Source organism: Mesocricetus auratus, unplaced genomic scaffold (assembly GCF_017639785.1).
Source record: "Mesocricetus auratus isolate SY011 unplaced genomic scaffold, BCM_Maur_2.0 Super-Scaffold_100024, whole genome shotgun sequence".
NCBI lineage: Eukaryota > Metazoa > Chordata > Mammalia > Rodentia > Cricetidae > Mesocricetus > Mesocricetus auratus.
The window spans coordinates 24523974-24546510 of NW_024429205.1; the positions used below are offsets into that span (position 1 = coordinate 24523974).

Below are 22537 nucleotides of genomic sequence, written 5' to 3' on the forward strand. Positions count from 1 at the left end.
GGTGAAAGTACCAAGAAATAGAACTAGGTTCTTACCAAACTGAGTCTGTTAAATCTACATTAGCATTAATTCAGCAGTATAGTTCTGACTATTGAAGAAAAGGGAACAGAGAATTCATGGAGGGAGACACTTATAGTGTACAGATCTAATTTTAAGTGACTTTTTAGAGTGTGTCTTCATTCTGTGAATTATAGCACACAACATTTTAATACTTGATTAACATTAGGTAAATAGTGAGACCCAAGATTTACTAATACCTACTATGAGACCTTACTTTAGAAAATAGTAGTAGTAGCAAATATTTGTCATCATATAGCTGATGTTATTCTAAATACTTTGTTTTTCAACTCATTCAAGTCTCATAGTAACCCTCTAAAGTAGGAGCTGTTGTATCAGTAGGGAAAAACCAAGACTAATTTTCAATTAAAATTTTTTTGATGGTGCTCGGTGTTGAACCCAGGGCCTTTAGTATTCTAGTCAAGGGTTCTAACACTGAGCTATACCCCTAGCCCCGTAAGTTACTTAATTTTATATGTATGAATGTTTGCCTGTATGTGTGTGTACTGTGTGCATGCCTCATTATTAGATTCTGTATAATTATAGGTACAGGTATTTGTGAGCTTCCATTTGGGTGCTGGGGAACTGTGCTGGAAATTGAATCTGGGTTCTTTGTCAGAGCAGTAAGTGTTCTCTCCCCCTCCCCCTCCCTCTCTCCCTCTCTCCCTCTCTCCCTCTCTCCCCCTCTCCCCCTCTCCCCCTCTCCCCCTCTCCCGCTCTCCCTCTTCCACCCCCCCTCCCCTTCTCCCCCTCCCCTTCTCCCCCTTCCCCTTCCCCCCTCTCCCCCTTCCCCCCTCTCTCTCATCCCCCCCCCCAGACAGGGTTTTTCTGTGTTAATAGCCCTGGCTGTCCTGAAAATCACTTTGTAGACCAGGCTGGCCTTGAACTTACTGAGATCTGCTTACCTCTGCATTCCAAGTGCTGGGATTATAGACATGCTGTGCAACCACTGCCTGGTGCAATAAATGTTCTTAACCACTTAGTCATCTTTCCATCTCCTCCCTTTATTTATTACTTATTTATTTTTATTTTATTGTGTATCACTGTTTGACCTGCATGCATGTCTGTTGAGGGTATTTGATGCTTTGTAACTGGAGTTACAGTTGTGAGCTACAGTGTGGATGCAGGGAATTGAACCCAAGTCCTCTGGAAGAGCAGTTCGTGCTCTTCACTGCTGAGCCATCTATCCAACCTGTAAGTGTAAATGGAAGTTTCTCTCTTGCCCACTAGTTCCTAGATAAACACTCAAGGCTTAATTTTAATTATAATTGTTTGACCAATGACTCAGGCATATTTCCTACTATCTCTCACAGTTAAATTATAACCCATTTTACTTATCTGTGTTTCATCATGTGGCCATGACTTATCAGTAATGTTCTGGCATCTTTCCCCTTCAGTGGCTACATGGCATCTCCCTGGCTCCGCCTTGCTTTTCTTTGTATCTGTTTGGATTTCCCACCTAGCCATGTTCTTTCTGCCTTTTGGCCAAATGAGCTTCTTTATTAACCAATGGTAATATGACAGTTTCACAGCATAGAGAGGGTCATCCCACATCACCTAAGGTTTGTCTTTTTTTTGTTGTTGTTTGTTGTTGTTTCTTTGTTTGCTTTTGTTTTTCCAAGACAGGCTTTCTCTGTGTAACCTTGACTGTTTGGAAAGTAGCTCTATAGACGAGGCTGGCCTTGAACTCACAGAGATCCGTCTGCCTCTGCCTCCCCACTCACGTCCAGCTGCAATTTGTTTTTTATAGTCACTCTATGAGATAGAAATTATTAAACCCCATTTTAAATATTTTTTTTATTGATAAGCTTTATTTTTGTGCATGTGCCTGTGGTACCATGAAGTGTATGTGGAGTAAGAACAACTTGGAGGAGTTGGTTCTTCCATGTGGGATTCAGTTATTGAACTCAGGTCTTCAGGCTAGAGCTGTTCTTTTTCTTTTTAATTTAAATAAATGATCTCACTGTATAACTCTGGTTGGCCTAGAACTGGGCTTGTATACCAGGCAGCTCTAGAACTCAAAAATTTATTTTTAACTTTTGCATATACATTCATTGTCTGTGTGTAGAGTCCATATGTGTGGGTGCTCATGAAGTCTAGAAGTCTAGAAGAGGATGTTGGGTTCCCTGGAACTGGAGTTACAGGTAGTTTTGACTTGTGGGATGCAGATGCTGGGATCCCAACTTGGATGCTTTGCAAGAGTAGCAAGTACACTTGACCTTGGGCTGCCTCTCCAGTTTTTTTTTCTTGTTGTTGTTGTTGATGTTTGTTTTTAAACCAAGGTCTTACCATGTGGTTGTCTTGTTTGGTCTGGAGCTCATATCTGGCAGGTCTTAAATGATTGATCCTCATAACTCTGCTTCTCCAGTGTGGGGATTCACTTTCACGCACTGCCACACCGTACTCCGTTATGCATCATTTCATTTTAAAATGAACAAAATAATAATTTATCCAGGGTGCATGTCCAATAAGGCATAGTAAAAGGCTTTGGTTTTCAGATGTATCACTTAGTTTGTACTACAATTGGTTTGAAGTTTTCATGCCAACTAATAAGCTGATGTGTATGCAGTGACCATATAAAAACAATCATTTAATGTATATCTGAAAAATCACACGATATTATAGACCACAATATATATTTAAAATTTTTATTTTAGTTTTAGCTCATTTTTTAAAGATTTATTTATTATGCATAGTGTTCGGCCTGCATGTATAATGCCAGAAGAGGGCAGTATATCTCATTATAGATGGTTGTTAGCCACCATGAGGTTTGCTGGAAATTGAACTCAGGACCCCTGGAAGTGTAGCCAGTGCTCTTAAATGCTGAGCCATCTCTCCAGCCCTTATTTTAGTTTCTATGTATGTTTGTGTATGTACACACGTGTATGAGGGTGCCTTCAGAGGCTAGATCCCTGGAGTTGGCCATGAGGTGCCTGCTACTAATGCCAGGAATGAACTCAGATTCTCTGTGAGAGCAGTTAGCACTGTTAACCATTGACTTATATCTCTGACTCCAGCACCCACACATGCATACACACACACACACACACACACACACACACACACACACACACACACACACACACACACACACACACACACACGAGACAGTTTCAGGTAGCCCAGGCTTGTCTGGAGCTCACTATACAGCAGAGGCTGGTTTCAAACCCTTTCCTTTTTTTTTTTTTTTTGTTTTTGTTTTTGTTTTTGTTTTATGAGAGAGGGTTTCTCTGTATTGTTTTGGAGGCTGTCGGTCCAGCCTGGCCTCGAATCACAGAGATCCGCCTGCCTCTGCCTCCTGAGTGCTGGGATTAAAGGCGTGCACCACCACCGCCCGGACCCCCTTTCCTATTTTGAGATAGGTTTTTCACTGTGTAGCTCTGGCTTACTGTATAGATCAAAGTGGCTTAGAACTCAAAAAGATCAACCTGTCTCTCTGCCTCTGTTGTGCTGAGATTAGAGTTGTGTGTTATTGGCCCCTTCCTGGCATCAAATTCTTGGTCCTCTTGCCACCAAGCTCTGTGTTCAGAGGAATGTGCCATCTCACCCAATTAAAAAACTCTTTACAAAACGTAATCAATCCTAAAATGAAACTAGGGTGCACATCAACTCACTATGTAACCCAGGCTGGCCTCAAACTCATGTCAGTAGTTCTCTTCAGCTTCCCAAGTGCTGGAATTATCGGTGTAAACCACAATGGACAGTTTGGATGGTACCTGTGTTCATAACTTTTTGTGTTGAGGAAGCAGGTTCAAAATTTCAACTTGGGCAATTAAGAACCCTCTTTTCCTTATTTGCTGAGAGGTTTGGATTGTACCTGTAGTATGAATAATAAAAACTAGAGACAGATTTTGGGGTTCAAGCTGAAGATTAGAAAAAGCAAAGCAGCTGGGCGGTGGTGGCACACACCTTTAATACCAGCACTCAGGAGGCAGAGGCAGGCGGATCTCTGTGAGTTCGAGATCAGCCTGGTCTACAAGAGCTAGTTCCAGGACAGTGTCCATAGCCACAGAGAAACCCTGTCTCAAAAAACAAACAAACAAACAAACAAACAAAAAACCAAAACAGCCCTCCGCCAGAGAGCTCTTGCCTCTCCCAAGATTTGGGGCATTCCTGACCTCAGTGTGGCTGGAATGAATTTCATGAGACCCTGAACTCCTTCTTTTATACCTCTCTAGCGCTGGAATTAAAGTTGTGAGCTCTGTTTCTCTTTTAGACTAATTCACTCTTATGTAGCCCTGAGTGGCTATTTATACATAGAAATCTATCTGTCTCTCTCCTGAGTCCTGGGATTAAAGGCGTGTGCCCTCACTGCCCAGCCTCTATGACTGTGGCTAGCTTTGCATTCTGATCTCCAGGTAGTCTTTATTAGATCTGATCTCGAGGTAATCTTTATTAGATCATAAACAGTATGTACCAGAATGTGGGATTCCAAAAATTCTCAAGAAAGGATTTGCTAACGTCTGATGTTCTGAGTTCACTACTCTTAAGTATATAGGTGAGAAACTAGATTGCTGAGCATGGGTGCTTTCCAAGTCTTCTAAGAGAAAAGGGGCAATTTAAAGGGGACTATGAGACCTCAATAATTTGCTATTAGGTGTTGAGTTATTTTGTAGGGAAATAACTTCAAGAAATAAAAATGGACATTCTCTACTTCCTGTCAGTTCTTCTTTTACTTCTACTTTAAGGAGTCAATCCCTTTTGATTCATTTGTATGTTTGGTGTTGTAACAGTTTTGGCCATTGTAGTGAAAAACTGGAAATTTCTTCTTTTTTTTCTTTTTCTTTGAGATAGGGTTTCTCTGTGTAGCTTTTAAGTCTCTCAAGTTCTTCTAATTTTCCATTGCACATCTATCATGAATCAGTCACATTTTATTGGCCACAGCTTTTTCTTCTCTCTCTCTCTCTCTCTCTCTCTCTCTCTCTCTCTCTCTCTCTCTCTCTCTCTCTCTCTCTCTCTCTCTATATATATATATATATATATATATATATATATATATATATATCATGATCAGAGGCTAGAGAGTTAGCTCTAAGATTAAAAGGGTACAAGAGGTTCTTCCAGAGGTCCTGAGTTCAATTCCCAGCACCTACATGGCAACTCAAAACCATCTTAATGATATCTGGTGCTCTCTTCTGGCCTTTAGGTATATATACAGTCATAGCACTGTATACACAACAAATTAAATAGAGAGAAAGAAAGGAAGGAAGGAAGAAAGAAAGAGAAAATAAATCATGGTCTTAGTGTGCAACCAAAGCTGGCAACAAACTAACAAAAGGTCCACCAGAAAGTCACCTCCCAGAAATCACTGCACTCTTGATCAGCATTTAAGAATTTTCTAGGCCAGGCGGTGGTGGCACCAGCCTTTAGTTCCAGCACTTGGGAGGTAGAGACAGGCAGATCTCTGTGAGTTGGAGGCCAGCCTGATTTACAGAGCGAGTTCCAGAACAGGGTTCAAAGCTACATAGAGAAACCCTGTCTCAAAATGCTCACTACCCAAAAGGGTGCTTATTTGTAAGGTGGGATAAAAGACTATTAGGATTAGATATAACTGGTTAGCTACTTTTATTTTACAGTCAATGTGATTATAAGTATTAAAAAGTTTAAACTTAGGTAAGAAAATGTAAGGAGGGGGAAAATACACTAGAACTTAGCTAGGAGAGAATGTAGCTCAGATATCTGCTTGGTGGTGTACTCCACAGGATCTGTGAAAGACGTCTATGTATTACAGGGTGTTATTATAGTAACTGCAGGTACAGTGTGAAAAGAAGTATATCTGTTCAGAAGAACAGTATGTGGTGTGGGTTTTGTTTGTTTGTTTGTTTTTGTTTTTTTTTTTTTCGAGACAGGCTTTCACTGTATTGTTTTGGAGCCTTTCGTAGAACTTGCTTTGTAGACCAGGCTGGTCTTGAACGCACAGAGATCTGGCTGTCTCTGCCTCCCAAGTGCTGGGGGACTAAAGGCTGGTGCCACCACCGCCTGGTTACAACAGTTCGTGTTATGAGAGGAATTATTTAACTTTTGCCGTGAGTAAGGAAACAACATTTTTCTGTCTTTGATAGTAGGATCTTGTCTTCAAGTACTGCTTTGAAATTACAAGTAGAAAAATAGCACAAGGCAACACACATCAGAAAAACAAAAGGAAACATAAGAGTTAGTAAGTTGGGCAAATAATTTTCTCAGGAATTGCATCTTACTGATTTCACAGTTTCAGTTAAAGTGAGTAAAGCTGCTAATAATAAGCAGTTAGAATCTGGAGTGGGTACATGCCGTGGATGATTGGATGAGATTGAATGATCTTCTAAAGGTGAGTTCAGGTGAGGGGTGGAAATACAGCTGAGTGGTAGAGTACTTGTTCAACAGGCTGCAAGTCCTGTGCTTCATTCCAGTACTTGTGTTTGCCACCCCTATTTGCCCCATCCAGACAAAGGAAAATGTGAATGAGTTAATAAGATGAAGACTTTTTAAATGCATACGTAAAGAAAGGCAGTCTTCGAGTTTCTGATTTGCTCTTCAGTAAACTTTCTTTTTACTCTGTAAAGGTCTGAACATGAGCGACATTCCCCCAACTGCCCTTTTGTGAAAGGCGAGCACACCCAGAATGTGCCCTTGTCAGTCACGCTGGCAACGAGTCCTGCACAGCTTCCTTCTGCAGACGGAACTGACAGAATATCTTGCTTTGGCTCGGGGAGCTGCCCACAGTTTCTTGCTGCTGCCACCAAACGTGGGAAGATCTGCGTATGGGACGTCTCCAAACTCATGAAGGTGCACTTGAGGTTTGAAATTAATGCCTATGATCCAGCAATTGTGCAACAACTGATCCTATCAGGAGACCCAAGCTCGGGAGTTGATTCAAGGAGACCGACTTTGGCATGGCTAGAGGACTCTTCTAGTTGCTCAGACATACCAAAACTGGAAGGAGACAGGTACATGGTTTTGTTTGAGTGGTATTTATATAGGTGCATATTTTCTTTTTCTAAATTTCATTTTCTTCATTAGCTAATGAGATAACCAAAAAAAAAAAAAAAGGGTCAAGTTACAGATTAGAAATATTCTCTTTGCGTGTTTGACTGGAAATCTGAAAGCTATGTGAATCTCAGAAGTTTTCATTCAGGATACCATAGGTTAGTTAGATCTGTTGACTGGGACAGTAGGCCTTTTATGAAGTGTATGCCAGTCTGGACCATAGAGTGAGAATTTTGTCTCAAAATACCAAACAAACAAAAACACACAAAAAGGAAACACCATGGTGTGTAATACAGTTTTTCTTCAAATCACATTTTCCTTTATGTTTTATAACTAGAGACTGTTGGTAGAAATGCTGACAAGTGACTAAGGATAAATATATGATAAGGAAAAACACAATACCTAACAGCTAGTAAACACTAGCAATCACAGTTATACTGGACAGGCTAAAATACATTCGACAAATTATTCCTTACGTAAATTATTCCTTACGTAGTTCCGAAGCTGCTCTGTAAATCCATTTCTGTGCAATAAATATCAAACTATGTAAGTCTTGAAATAGGAAATCTCAGTCTTGTCAATTAGAAGTAATTGCCAAAATAAAAACTAAAATCTAGGGATTGTAGCTCACCATTAGAGCGCATGTTAGCATCTGTGAAGACCTTAGTTCTGTCTTCAGTATCAAAATAAAAACATAACAAAGAAAAAAAAACCAAAAAGTTTAAATATTGAAATTAGGCCAGTGGCTTTGATTTATAATTTTACTTTTTACCAGATAATTCCCTGGAATAGTTGTACCAAATGATTTCTGTTGCTCAAATTCTGGAACTGAATATCACTAATAAGTAGCAAAGTAGCTTCAGATGGGGCAAGAAGATGTAATTATTTGGAATAGTGCACTAGTAGTTGTGAGGGAGAAATGTCTGGTTGTTTTGTCCTGCTTTTCCTCCTCAGAGTCAGAGTGCAGCCTGTAGAGAGTTTGAGACGCTGTATTGGAAGTGTCTTCTCTTACCTTCTTTGGAAGGTTCTTGGTTTTTGTGACTCTATCTGACCTATAGGATTAGGATGGAGAGTCAAGGACACCTTGTTTCCTAAGAGTCTCCACTTGACTTTGGATTAGACCACTATATCATGGCTCTGCTTTATTCACATAAATAAAACGAGGGACTTCATGTAGCCATTAAGTGTGTGATCACTAGTAGCAGGTGTTCCTGTTAAGGTGTTACTGATATGATCGTTGTTAGACTGCAGATATGTCCTTTGTTTTTGAGACAAGATTCATCGTGTAGTCCTATTTGGTCTGATCCTTGTGATGTAGACCAGGCTGGGCTCAAACCCGCAAGTCCTTGTGCTTCTGTTTCAGGTGTTGGGATTAATGGTGATTTTTATTAAGTATTACAGAATTTTGTTAAATGAAAATTGTGGAATTGAGAATCCATCACATACAAATTGGGTAATTTTGTGTCTTAGTAACGGCATATAGAAATGGACTGGCAGATAAAGGAACTGGGTTTGAGATCTGGGACAAACTGAATTAAAACAGTTTTCTGTTGAGAGTTTGAAGAGCAAGCAGTTTAGCTTTTGTTGTCTAAGTTTGTATTAACATTTGCTAATAGCCCTAGAACTAAGAATGCTTGATTTTGTGTTAAAGGATTTAGTGGGTAATTATGGAAGGTCATGAAATTGGCTTGTCATTTTAAACCCTGATTGTCAATTAGATTTTTGTTTTACATTTTGAATTTATGGATTAAAAGTTGCATCACGTTCGAGACCAGCCTGGTCAGGACAGCCTCCAAAACAATACAGAGAAACCCTGTCTTGAAAACCCCCCCCTCCAAAAAAAAAAAAAAAGCTGCATCACAATAGACTTCTGGTATTAGCATATTCCTCTTTGGGAAAATGTACCTTTCATTTGTTAATATATCTAGATATAAACTCTTCAGTTATTTACAGCAGAAATATCCCACAGAATTATATAGCTAATGACAGAAGCTTAAAATATATCTAGTGTTGGTTGAGTCAGTACAGAAAGGTGAAATACTTTGTAAGAAGTGCCAGAGCAGGGCGATGGTGATGAAAGCCTTTAATCCCAGCACTTGGGAGGAAGAGGTAGGGAGATCTCTTTGATTCGAGGCCAGCCTGGTCTACAGAGCGAGTTCTAGGAGAGCCAAGGCTACATAGAGAAATCCTGTCTTCACCTCCCCTCCCCGCAAAAAAGTGGACTCCATTCTGTTGTAGAGTGCTTGACTCTAACAGGCGCAAAGAAAAGTCCTGGATATAATCCCCAGCCTCCTCCAAAGAAGGCAGGAAGGGGTTGGAGGGCAGGGGAACACACACAAAGAAACAGAATTATGGTGTATACCATATGTACTGTATACCATTTGGGAGGTTGAAGCAGAATTACCAGCTTGGATTACAGAGTTGGTACCCCCTTTTAAGACAAAACAAAACCCATCATTGATGCTCCATCCTTGATCTTTGACTCCCAAAGGAAACTGAATCCTGTCACATTACTAGGAAGACTTCTGACTTTGTGTGGCACAAGATACAAGATATTTAATCTACAAATATCAAATGTGGATTTCATTAGCTTTAAGAACAATGTAGTAATTTGATATTAAAACTTGGATTTGACATTATTAGCATTATAACTTGTTTAGGAATTACTTTAGATTTTTTCTTACCAAACAATTGATATAATCTCAATTTATTCAGTGAAGTGCCATGTTTCTCTAGGTGTACTTGTGTCATTTTTTTTTTTTTTGTCCCCCTCTCCCCATCCTGAGACAGGGTTTCTCTGTTTAACACCCCTGACTGTCCTGGATCTCACTTTGTAGACCAGGCTGACTTAGAACTCACAGAGATCCACCTGCCTCTGCCTCCCAAGTGCTGGGATTAAGATTTATTTATTATGTATACAATATTCTGCTGTATGCCAGAAGAGGGCACCAGATCTCCTTATAGATGGTTGTGAACCATCATATGGTTGCTGGGAATTGAACTCAGAACGTCTGGAAGAGAAGCCAGACATTCTGGCTTCTCCTTATCCTCTGAGTCATCTTTCCAGCCCTATTTTAGGATTCTTCTCATAAAATATTTAAGGAATAAATTAGTATGTTTTTGAACACTTTCAGACCTCTGTAATGTCCAGTCCCCTGAATTGTTTTCTTTAAAATACTGTGTTTTATCTTTTATTAGTACAGCTGGGCAGAACTTGGTAATACTAAAGTCCTTTGGTAGTTGAAACCCAGTGTGTTCTTGTTTTAGATTTGCTTATTTTAGCTTCCAAGTACAGTGTTTCACTCAGCATTTAGTTTTTTAGTATCTTCTTACTTGTGATTAGGATTTGAATTCTTGAAGCTACTTAGCAGGCAATCTGAAGTTTGTTTTACAATTTTTATTTTAAACTGTAGTGAGTCAGTAGTGGGATCTAGTGATAATGCTCAGAGGTACAGTACTTGGCCAGCATTCAGGAAGCCGGACACTAAACAATAACAAAGACGCTAATCATATGAATTGAACTGACTCCACTTATCTATTAACACTACTTACAAAAACCTAAGGCATAGATGTTTGTCAGCATTAGTAAAAAGATTTAAACATTGCTTTGGAATTTCTTTTTCTTTTTCTTTTTTTCTAAGAGGGGTTGGGTAGTTTATAGCCAAGGCCACGCTGTATTCCCAGACTGGTCTGATGGCTTTGGGCCAAAGTCCTTCTGTCTCAGCTTCTCAGGTAGCTGGAAAGACAGGTGTGTGCTTGATATTTTGCCAGCAGCCCCTCTATTTTTAAAATTTATTTTTTTAATTTTAATTAGAAACAAGGTTTCTGTACATGTCAATCCCAGCTTCCTCTGCCTTCCCCATTCTCACCCCCATTTCACCAACTCCCTACCCAATCCCCACTCCACTCTTCAGGGAGGGTGAGGCCCTTCATGGGGGCTCTCCAAAGTCTGTGATATCATCCAGCAGTCTTAAGTGGAAGTGGAAATTACCGTTTTCGAAACAGGGTTTCTCTGTGGCTTTGGAGGCTGTCCTGGAACTCGCTCTGTAGACCAGGCTGGCCTCGAACTCACAGAGATCCGCCTGCCTCTGCCTCCCGAGTGCTGGGATTAAAGGCGTGCGCCATCAGTACCGTTTATATGCAAGATAGCATTAGTAAATGTCTAAGCACTGTGGATTATAGTACAGTATATTATTTGGGAAAAGGAGAATTGCCTTTTCTTCCTATAAAATGCATTTTTTCATTTTTATGAGAGTCTCAAGATAAAACATTCTGGTGATATTTTATGTTTGACAGTAGGGTGCAGAGCTTGACTACTACATCTGAGAAAATTAATAAAGGTTGATGCAAAGAGAGGAACTGACAAGTTCTTGGCCACCTGAGAGAAAGGCAAAGGACAGACCATTGGCTTGTCTTTACTTCCATCTTTTATTGTGACAATTAACCCTGCATGTCTTGTAGAAGGAACATACAAAAAGCATAGGCTCAAAACAATATGACAGTTGTGAATACATGTATAATGGGTTACATATACATAACTGGTTTTGGTTTTAGAGTAATGTTCTTGAATTCATTGACAATAGTTGTTAATATTTTACTACTACAAATTCAAGTTTAGTTTGTCTCTTTCCCTCTTTGGCGTACTGTAAGTCACCTCCAATTCTTAATGTCACATACCTACAAATGCTGCAGAGATTTAGAAGCTTTCTTCCACACACAAATCTTCATGGTGACATTCTTTTAATAATTTTAATTGTTTATCAGTTAGGTATGAAGCTTATTTGCATTATATTTCTTTTTTAGTAATTTGTATATTGCTTGTGTTTGATCTGTGTAATAGTGATTTTAACACTGCTTTTCAGGGCTGTAGTTAGAGTTCAGTTTTTGTTTTTTGTTTAATTTTAGGTATGTCAGTGTTTTGCCTGTATATGTGTATATGCACCATGTGCATGTCTGGTGCCCATGGAGGTCAGAAGGGGGGATTAGCGCCCTCAGAAAACTGTGAACCACTATATATGTGGGTGCTGGGAACTGAACCTTTAAAAAGCTACAAGTTCTCTTAACTAATGAGCCGTCCTTCCATCTCCCGGTTCAGAGCTAACAGCCCTGGAGTAGAACACATAGGGCTCCAAGTTTGATCCTCAGCACTGCTGCTTCTAAAGCACAAGAGACAAGTCACACACAGCTGTGCTGTGTCTTTTTGGTTTCTTTTGTGATGTGTGTTCTTTTTTTGGGTGCTAGGGATTGAACCCAAGGCCTTATACATGCCAGACTCCTACACTGTAGCTGATGTAGCCCATAAGGTACAGTATCTTTTTTTTTTTAAGTTTAAATTGTTCTTACTTTGTCTTTTAAGCGATGATTTACTGGAGGATTCAGACAGCGAAGAGCATTCCAGATCAGATTCTGTGACGGGTATGTAAAAAAATCTTAGATAATATATTTTATATATTCTTAATTTCCTAGTGAAACTGGAAATATTTACTGATACACTATTTCAGTTTTCTGTGTTTTCCAGAGATCTTGAAGTAAGTATAAGAATATTATGTTCCCTAATTAAAATTTAAATGACAACAATTTCACTCAAAGGGAATAAAGTGTTAGGTATATTCAATTTCTGTCACTTATGCCAGGGGAGGAAAATTGTGTGATGGAGTCTGTTAAATAAGTATAACATTTCAATAACAATTCTTTGTATTCAAAAAAGCTCAAACTGCTTTTTTGAATCGAGTAGATGTTGCCTTGTTTGCTCATAAAACAATAAGGAAAATTAGCATGGTTAATGTATCCTAGGCTGGCTTGGAGTTTGCTCTGATAGTGAACTCTATGGTCTTCTTGCCTTAACCTTCTCAGTATTGGATTTTAGGCATATGTCAACATATGGCTTCCATGTGCCATGTTTTTCTGTATTATTTCATAGAGGAGGTATGCATCTCAAAATAGTTTATTATATTTTTTTCCTTTATGGGAGCATATGTGTTTGAATTTACTCATCTGTGCATGTGCCTGAGGAAGCTGGAGGTTGATGTGTTGAATGTCTCAGCTAATTTTCTGCCCTTAATTTATAAAACAGTCTCAGTCTCCCCCTCCCTCTGTGTCTCTTTCTCTGTCTCTCTCTCTGTCTCTCTCTGTCTCTGTGTATCTTGTGTGTTTTTCAAGATAGGGTTTCTCTGTGTAGCCCTGGCTGTCCTGGAATTCACTCTGTAAACCAGACTGCCCTTGAATTCACAGATAATCTGCCTGGGCATGGACCACCACCCAAATATTCTTTTGCTAAACTGGGAGCTTGTCCATTTGACTAGATGGCCAGCAAGCTGTAGGGTTCCACCCATCTATGTGCCCCCAGTGCTGGAGTTACAAATAGATACTCCTGTGCTTGACATTTACATGGGTGTTAGCAGTCTGAACTTATATCATCAGGATTGTACATTAAACCTTATACCATCTGCCCCTGCCCTATCACGTTAGAGTATAAATGCCAATATACTTATTATTATCATCTAATTAGATCTCCTAAAAATCACAATATTTACCATACATTACTCTGGGTTTGAATAAGATAACTGCATACAAAGAATTGTGCACAGTACCTGAGAAGTGCCCAGTTTTTAAAAAGCGACGGTTATTGTGACTATAACTTAATGTCGTATCATGAACATGTCAAGGACATGTAACATACTTCATGTCTTTAGAAGCAACATAGTGTAGTAGTTATAAACTATAATTACTCTAGCATAGTGAGTGTTCTCTAAATTTTGATTCGCTGTGAAATGTTCTTGAAGCTCCTACAGGGAAGGCTGAAGTGATTTTTGGTTAACTCTAAGTTTTGAAGTTATTAGTCTTGAAAGAACCCCCAAAAAGACACAAAAGTACCCTGAATGATAGATACACAATTCTAGAAATAATTGACTTAAACTAGGGGAATGGAAAGAGCTCAGTGGTTTAAAAGCACTGACTGATATTCCAGAGGACCTGGGTTCTACTCCCAGCACCCACATGGGAGTAACTCCAGTTGTGGAAGTCTAATATTCTCACACAGGCATACATGCAGGCAAAATACCAATGTACATAAAATAAGTAAAGGAATAAAAAAGGTTTAGATCAGGCTGGTAAGATGGTTCAGCAGCTAGTTGGTGCTTACTGCCAACCCTGATGACCTACCTGAGTTGGGTCTCTGAGGTGAAAGTAGATAGCAGAGTCCCACAAGTTGTCCTGGGAGCTCCACACATACAAACACAATGCATACAGTTTAGCCTAATGAAAGCAGTCATCTTTTCCTCCTTTGCTGTCCTTTTACAAAGACAGAAGCAGCATATTACATTTTCTTAGTCTTACATAGGAAAATAGCGTATGCACCAGAGGCCTTCTGAAACCTTGAACATTGTTAGGTCTATTAACTCCGTGGGTTTCAGTGTTTTGTTTGTGAAGTGTTGGCAGTAAGTATTCTTCCATGTCCCCTGTCCTTTTTTTAAACACTGTATGCCACAGCTTTCTTTTCTTTTGGTCTAAGGAGCTTACCATGTATTTTTGTGCATGCTGGCACATGTCACAGTCTTTCATGATGGCTGTAATTAGGAGAATTGCTACAAGTTTTAGTCTAGTTGGGCTATATAATATATAGCAAAACCTTGTTTTACCCCTCAAAAAATACTTGTATTTGGAATATAGTCTTGTTTCTCTCCTGTGTTTATTTTCCGCATTACCTTATGATGTACTTCAGTTTCTAATATCCACAAATTTATTATTATTATTATTATAAATTCTTGTTCTTTTGAGACAGGATCTCATTATGTACCTTTGGCTGGTTTAGAACTTGATGTATAGATTAGGCTAACCTTGAACTCATAGAGTTCTGGGCTTCTGCCTCCTGAGTGTTCGGATTAAAGGTGTGTGCTGTTACCCAGGGTCCTTATGGTATATTCTTGTTGGAACATGTGATACATTTTTTTTGGTTTTTCGAGACAGGGTTTCTCTGTGGGTTTGGAGGCTGTCCTGGAACTCGCTCTGTAGACCAGGCTGGCCTCGAACTCACAGAGATCCGCCTGCCTCTGCCTCCCGAGTGCTGGGATTAAAGGCGTGCGCCACCAACGCCCGGCGTGATACATTTTTAATGGAATTGCTGTGTTTGAATATAATTAAAAGGTCATGGTAGTAAGGGATAAAATCCAGCTTAAAAATTTTATATTCCTTTATTTGTATTTAGTACGTGTGGTCTGTATGAGTGTGAGTTCATGTGTTTAGAGGCCAAACACCTCTAGTGTTTTTCTTTTTATGAGAAAAATCTCTCATTGGCTTAGACTGTTTGGCCAGTGAGCCCCAGGGACCTGCTTGTCTTGCCCTCCCCAGTGCTGGTTCCATTGCATGCCTTGCTTATTTTACATTGGTCCTGGGGATTGAATTCAAGTGCCTCATGCTTTCTTACAAGGCAGGTACTTTTCCCAGTCCAAGTTGATTTCTTCATTTGAGGGTTTGCAAGTAGGCCATTCTTTCATGGAAAAATACATTTTTGTGAGACTAACTCTAAATATGTAGGCTCTAACCTATACTGCCCCTCCCTCCCCAGCTTTGGATATTCGAGACAGGGTTTCCCTGTGTGGCCTTGACTTTCCTGGAACTAACTTTGTATACCAGGTTGGCCTCAAACTCTGAGATCCTCCTGCCTCTGGAATTCAAGGTGTGGGCCACCACCTCCCAGCACCTATATGCTTTTTTTTTTTTTTTGGTTTTATGAGACAGGGTTTCTCTGTATTGTTTTGGAGGCTGTCGGTCCAGCCTGGCCTCGAACTCATAGAGATCCGCCTGCCTCTGCCTCCCGAGTGCTGGGATTAAATGTGTGCGCCACTACCGCCCGGCAACTATGCTTTTATATCACTAACTTTTTGGAGGGTTATGGAGTAAGCATATCTAAACTTGATAGTTAATGAGAGCTATAGTCTTATCATGAAGCATCTTAAGATTTTTAGGTGCCATTTCAGAACTTTACAACTCTAAGTGATTTGTATTAATTTGAACGACATAGTTCAAAGAATTGTAGACTATATTAACATCAAAATTATGAGTACACAATAAGAGGCATCTGTTTTTTGGTTGAAGATTGTAAGTTTTGAAAGTTCCTAGTTAATTTCATATATCTGAATAAAAAAAAATGACTTATCATGAAGAGTGGAAAGAAGGGCTGGCATGAGAATTGAGTACAAATTGAACTTTGGCTTTAGGAAAAAGCCAAGATAAAATTGGCTTTAGGGAAAAGCCAAGACAAAATCCAATTGCTTAGCTCAGAAAGTATGACTGTTGGAAGCTGTGGCTTGGCACTACTTAAGAAAGGAAGCTGCAGTAGGATTACCCAAAGTGATCAGATCAGGAAGTATTGCATTGCAGGTATGTTGCATAAACATTTATTATGTGGTCTAGATGGTCTCTAGTAGAAACTTTGCTTTAAGGGCCTGACTGTGGTTCAGTTGCAGAGTGGTTGTCTGACATTCATGAGGCCGTGTTATTCCAGGATACTGCAAACATAAACTGAAGGAGGAATAGGTACAGATTTCAGTTTCTCACTGAATTGTTTCCAGATGTGCGTTGAATGGTGATAAGAGGAAGTAGAAAAATAGGGCCAGGCTGGCCTCGAACTCACAGAGATCCGCCTGCCCTTGCCTCCCGAGTGCTGGGATTAAAGGCGTGCGCCACCACCGCCCGGCTCTTTTTTTTTTTTTTTTTTAATTGGTTTTTCGAGACAGGGTTTCTCTGTAGCTTTGGAGGCTGTCCTGGAACTCACTTTGTAGACCAGGCTGGCCTAACTCATAGAGATCCGCCTGCCCCTGCCTCCCGAGTGCTGGGATTAAAGACGTGCGCCACCAACGCCTGGCTGCTCTTTTTCTTTTTTAAGACTTATTTATTATGTATATTGTGTTCTGTCTGCAGGCCAGAAGAGGGCACCAGATGATTGTGAGCCACCATGTGGTTGCTGGGAATTGAACTCAGGACCTTTGAAAAAGCAGGCAGTGCTCTTAACCGTTGAACCATCTCTCCACCTCGTTCTCTGCTTTCTTTGAGCAGGTTCTCACACTGTGTCCTAGCTTGTCTTGGAACTCACTATATAGCCCAGACTGGACTCATCTCAGAGAAATCCTGCCAACTTGAATGTTGGGATTATAGCAATGAGCCACCCAACCCAGTTCAACATTTCCTTTTAAACAGTTTCATTATGTATGCTATTTCCTTTAAATATTGTCTTAACTTTGTGTGCTTTTTGGATTTATTTGACTTAATATATAAATAGATTAAAACTATTCTATTTGAACGATTTCTCGTCGTAACTTTAAAAAGTCATTTAATTTTTTTTAGTTTAGTCAAACAAATAGGTATTTCCAAGATACTATATTATATATAATGAAAGCTATAAAAATACTTTTTACTCTGAGTTTCCGTTCGGAGAAAGTAGATACAGACAGTGCCATGTAGTGAAGTGGCTGTTTGTTATTCTAACCACAGAGTACAGAAGGAATGAATAGTCTGGTTCTTCTGCTTCAGTTAGAAAAGATTGTAGTTAGCCTGGCGTTGGTGGCGCACGCCTTTAATCCCAGCAGAGGCAGAGGCAGGCGGATCTCTGTAAGTTCGAGACCAGCCTGGACTACCAAGCGAGTTCCAGGACAGCCTCCAAAGCCACAGAGAAACCCTGTCTTGAAAAAAAAAAAAAAGATTGTAGTTGTAGAGGTTAGTAGTAACGTGTGAAGTTGAGATTATCTGGAGTGAATGTTTAAGAGAGTGTCTCTAGTGGTGTAGTGTTCTGCTGCTTCCTTCCTTATGATTTCCTTGTACTTTCCGCTTTCATGTAGACACTTCATTTAGTATTTCCTTGACTCTTATCTTCCTATCTTCCTACCTAATTATGAAAGCAGTTCCCTATTTTTGTCTATCATTAGAATGGTTTTTACATTGTTGTTACTTATTCTTACTATTGAGAAATTAAAAAAAAAAAAGAAAGAAGAACCAAAACCAAGATTGGTTGAAAGAATTTTCAGTTCAGTGATAGATTACCTGAGTGGAGGGTTGACTTTTGTCTCAGGTGGGTTTTGTCTCTGTGTGTGAGAGACTGTCAGCAATGTGGAACAAGGGAGAAGAAATGGTGCTTTGAGTCTCACAGTATTAAAGAGAAAGGGTTCTAGGAGAGAGAGAGAGAGAGAGAGAGAGAGAGAGAGAGAGAGAGAGAGAGAGAGAGAGAGAGAGAGAGAGAGAGAGAGAGAGAGAGAGAGAGAGAGAGAGAGAGAGAGAGAGAGAGAGAGAGAGAGAGAGAGAGAGAGAGAGAGAGAGAGAGAGAGAGAGAGAGAGAGAGAGAGAGAGAGAGAGAGAGAGAGAGAGAGAGAGAGAGAGAGAGAGAGAGAGAGAGAGAGAGAGAGAGAGAGAGAGAGAGAGAGAGAGAGAGAGAGAGAGAGAGAGAGAGAGAGAGAGAGAGAGAGAGAGAGAGAGAGAGAGAGAGAGAGAGAGAGAGAGAGAGAGAGAGAGAGAGAGAGAGAGAGAGAGAGAGAGAGAGAGAGAGAGAGAGAGAGAGAGAGAGAGAGAGAGAGAGAGAGAGAGAGAGAGAGAGAGAGAGAGAGAGAGAGAGAGAGAGAGAGAGAGAGAGAGAGAGAGAGAGAGAGAGAGAGAGAGAGAGAGAGAGAGAGAGAGAGAGAGAGAGAGAGAGAGAGAGAGAGAGAGAGAGAGAGAGAGAGAGAGAGAGAGAGAGAGAGAGAGAGAGAGAGAGAGAGAGAGAGAGAGAGAGAGAGAGAGAGAGAGAGAGAGAGAGAGAGAGAGAGAGAGAGAGAGAGAGAGAGAGAGAGAGAGAGAGAGAGAGAGAGAGAGCTCATAGGAGTACAATGCATAAGTCGTAGTAGGTCAAGCAATGACTAAATAATAGATAATAATTTTCTCTTTACCTTCCCATACCTTAAAGATCAATTTTCTTTAGTTCCTCAAGAGAATGTATTTGAGTTGAAAATAATTTTGAATTTCTTGGGTAGATTTTTATTTTCTTATGTAGGGTCATCTGAGATTTGAATAAATTTCTTTTAAAATACTTGAAATAAAAAAATCACTTAAATTTTGTGTGTGTTTGTATGTATGGGCACATGGACACATGTCTATGTCAGATGGACAGCTTACAGGAGTTAGTTTTCTTCTGCCTTGTAGGTCCCAGTGATGGAGCCGAGTCTGTCTTGGGGGCAAGAGCAGTTATCTGCTGATTTATCTTGTGTCTGTGAAATACTTTGAATTCTTATATTTAATATAATGCATAGACCAGATGAATTAGGAAAAACTTCATTGAAATACTGAGTTCAATTCACATCACCAAGGCTGTTATATCTAATTTGTTGTATTATTTCTTTTCAAAGGGCATACATCACAAAAGGAAGCCATGGAAGTAAGCCTTGATATAACAGCGCTCAGCATTCTCCAACAGCCAGAAAAACTGCAGTGGGAGATTGTGGCAAATGTGCTTGAGGATACTGTTAAAGATCTTGAAGAACTTGGGGCAAATCCTTGCTTAACAAACTCTAAGAGTGAAAAGACAAAGGAGAAGCACCAGGAACAACACAACATTCCCTTTCCATGTTTATTGGCTGGAGGTTTATTAACATATAAATCTCCCGCTACCTCACCCATTAGTAGTAATTCCCACAGGTCACTGGATGGTTTAAGCAGAACTCAGGGCGAAAGTATATCAGAACAAGGGTCAACTGACAATGAATCCTGCACAAATTCAGAACTGAATTCTCCTCTGGTAAGGAGGACTTTACCTGTTTTACTTCTTTATAGTATCAAAGAATCTGATGAGAAAACAGGAAAGATCTTCTCACAGATGAACAATATTATGAGTAAAAGTTTGCACGATGACGGTTTTACAGTTCCTCAAATTATTGAAATGGAGCTGGATAACCAGGAACAGTTGTTGTTGCAGGATCCTCCTGTGACCTACATTCAGCAGTTTGCAGATGCAGCAGCCAGCCTCACCTCTCCAGATTCTGAGAAGTGGAACTCTGTGTTCCCCAAGCCTGGGACTTTGGTTCAGTGCTTGAGGCTACCAAAGTTTGCAGAGGAGGAGACTCTTTGTATAGACTCCATAACTCCTTGTGCTGATGGAATTCATTTGTTGGTAGGACTGCGGACATGCTCTGCTGAATCATTGAGTGCAATAAATCAAGTCGAGGCCTTGAATAATTTAAATAAATTAAACTCTGCACTATGTAATAGGCGGAAAGGTGAGCTGGAATCCAATCTTGCTATAGTGAATGGTGCAAATATGAGTGTGATCCAACATGAGACACCAGCAGATGTACCGACTCCTTTGATCATCCATCCGGAGCAGAGGAATGTTAGTGGTGGATATTTAGTTCTTTACAAAATGAATTACACCACTCGAATAGTGACTTTAGAAGAGGAGCCAGTAAAAATCCAACATATCAAAGATCCCCAGGACACAATTACCTCGCTCATTTTGCTTCCACCAGATATACTGGATAATCGAGAGGATGACTGTGAAGAACCTGCAGAAGAAGTGCAGTCAACCTCAAAGAATGGGATTGAAAGAGAAAAGAAGTCTGACATTTCTACTCTTGGACACCTGGTGATTACCACTCAGGGAGGATATGTAAAAGTATTAGACCTTTCAAACTTTGAAATTTTGGCCAAAGTGGAGCCTCCCAAAAAGGAGGGCACTGAAGAACAGGATACATTTGTGTCTGTCATTTACTGCTCAGGCACAGACAGGCTGTGCGCATGCACCAAAGGTGAGCTATTGGCTTGACTTTTCTCAAGATCCTTCTGTGGCACGTGTCTATGTACATGCCTAGTGTGAATTGTAGATCCATGTGCAGAGGATTCTTTTTATTTTTAAAAAATGTATGGTCCATTTTCCTACTGTTTTTATTGACCTTAATTTTTTCTTTTTCTTTTTCTTTTTTTTAAAGTTCTCTAGGCAAGAGATGTATTTGTAAGCAAGTCATCAGAAAGTATCTTTTCAGGTGAATGTAGTGGTTTGCTCAGGACCATGAAACTTTAGGCATGAGTTCAAGGCAAGCTTGGATTGTGTAGCTTACTTTATTTAAGTTTTTGTAATACAGTCTCTTCTATTATGAAACTCTGGCTGTCCTAGAACTTGGAATGTAGACCAGGCTGTCCTTGCACTCACAGAGATCTACCTGCCTCTGGGATTAAAGATGGGCATCACCAGGCTTGGCAGTTTCTTACTGTTACATAGTTGCTTTTTAGTTGTATGTTATCCCGTTTGTTTATTTTTCCATTCATTTGTTTTGCTTTTGGAGTCTGGTCTCAAAGTTAAATCTCTGATCATTTTAGTGTTCAGAAACAGTACTCTTTGTTTTCTTATAGTACTTTCTTTGTACTTTTGATTTTTTTTTTTCTCATTTTGTTTTGTGTGTGTGGTTTTTTTTTTTTTTTTTGGTTTTACGAGACAGGATTTCTCTGTATTGTTTTGGAGGCTGTCGGTCCAGCCCTGCCTTGAACTCAAAGAGATCCGCCTGCCTCTGCCTCCTGGCTTCTTTCTTTCTTTCTTTTTTTTTGAGACAGGACTGGAATGTACTATATAGTCCAGGCTAACCTCTAACTCAGACATTCCTTCTTTCTTAGCCTCTGATATGATGGAACTAAAGGCATTCATTCTTATCTCTAGAAAGTTTCAGGTCAAGTCTTGCATTTAAGTCTAATTGTCTTTGAGCTGGTGGTCTCATGTTACTCTTCTGCATTTGGATATCTGGTTTTCCCCCAAACCATTTATTGAGATGACTATGCTTCAGTTTATGTACTTTGAATGTTATTGAAAATCAGTTGGTTGTAGTTGTATGGATTATGTTCTATGTGTTGTATTGGTTTATTTTTGTTTTTTTATTTCAGTACCATGCTGATTTGATTACATCAGTTTTGTAGTTTTTTTGTATGTGTGTGCTTTTATATATGTTCATGTACTCATGGAGGCTAGAGGAGGATGTTTGCTGTACTGTGTACTGTGTACTATGCTGTGCTATGATTCTTCTGCCTTTCTCGTAACAGAGGGTCTCTCACTAACCCTGAAGCTAGTTTGATCATGATCACATTCCAGTGATCCTCCTGTCTCCATTGCAGGTAGTTGGGTTAGATATGGGCATAGAGCCTACTATTTCTGCCACCCTGCTACTGAATTTTCCTTTCCTTTGCTGAATTGAGCCCTTTACATTGTATTGCAATCTTCTTTACTGCCTTTTTGATTATAACAAGTAGTTTGAAATTTAGCAAGTTCACAGGATTGTATGAGTGAGAACAGGAGTCATTGAGATGGCTCAGTGTGCAAAGGTACTTGCCAGCTCAGTGGGTTGAGTTTGATCCCTGTAACCTATATGGTAGAAGCAGAGAAACAATTCCTTTGACTTCTATATGTATGCTGTGGCATGTTCACTTACATGAATAGGCACACACATAGACAACAAATAAATGTAATAAAAATTTAAGAGTAAGAACAGAATAAAAGAAAAATGAAATTTATTTATAA

The 22537-nt window shown here is 39.7% G+C and overlaps 1 protein-coding gene across 12 annotated transcripts in view; it reads left to right on the plus strand.

Annotated features, from left to right (window-relative positions):
- The window catches only part of Birc6 (baculoviral IAP repeat containing 6), a 161203-nt gene that overhangs the window by 24109 nt on the left and 114557 nt on the right, over positions 1-22537 (plus strand). For all 12 annotated transcript variants that reach the window (XR_005870837.1, XM_040730949.1, XM_040730952.1 and 9 more), the window contains exons 7-9: positions 6600-6983; positions 12380-12438; positions 19389-20783. Coding sequence is in view for 11 of the 12 variants with exons in the window: in XM_040730949.1 (XP_040586883.1) it covers positions 6600-6983; positions 12380-12438; positions 19389-20783 (1838 nt within the window). In the remaining variant the exon portion in view is untranslated. The remainder of the gene's footprint in view (positions 1-6599; positions 6984-12379; positions 12439-19388; positions 20784-22537) is intronic.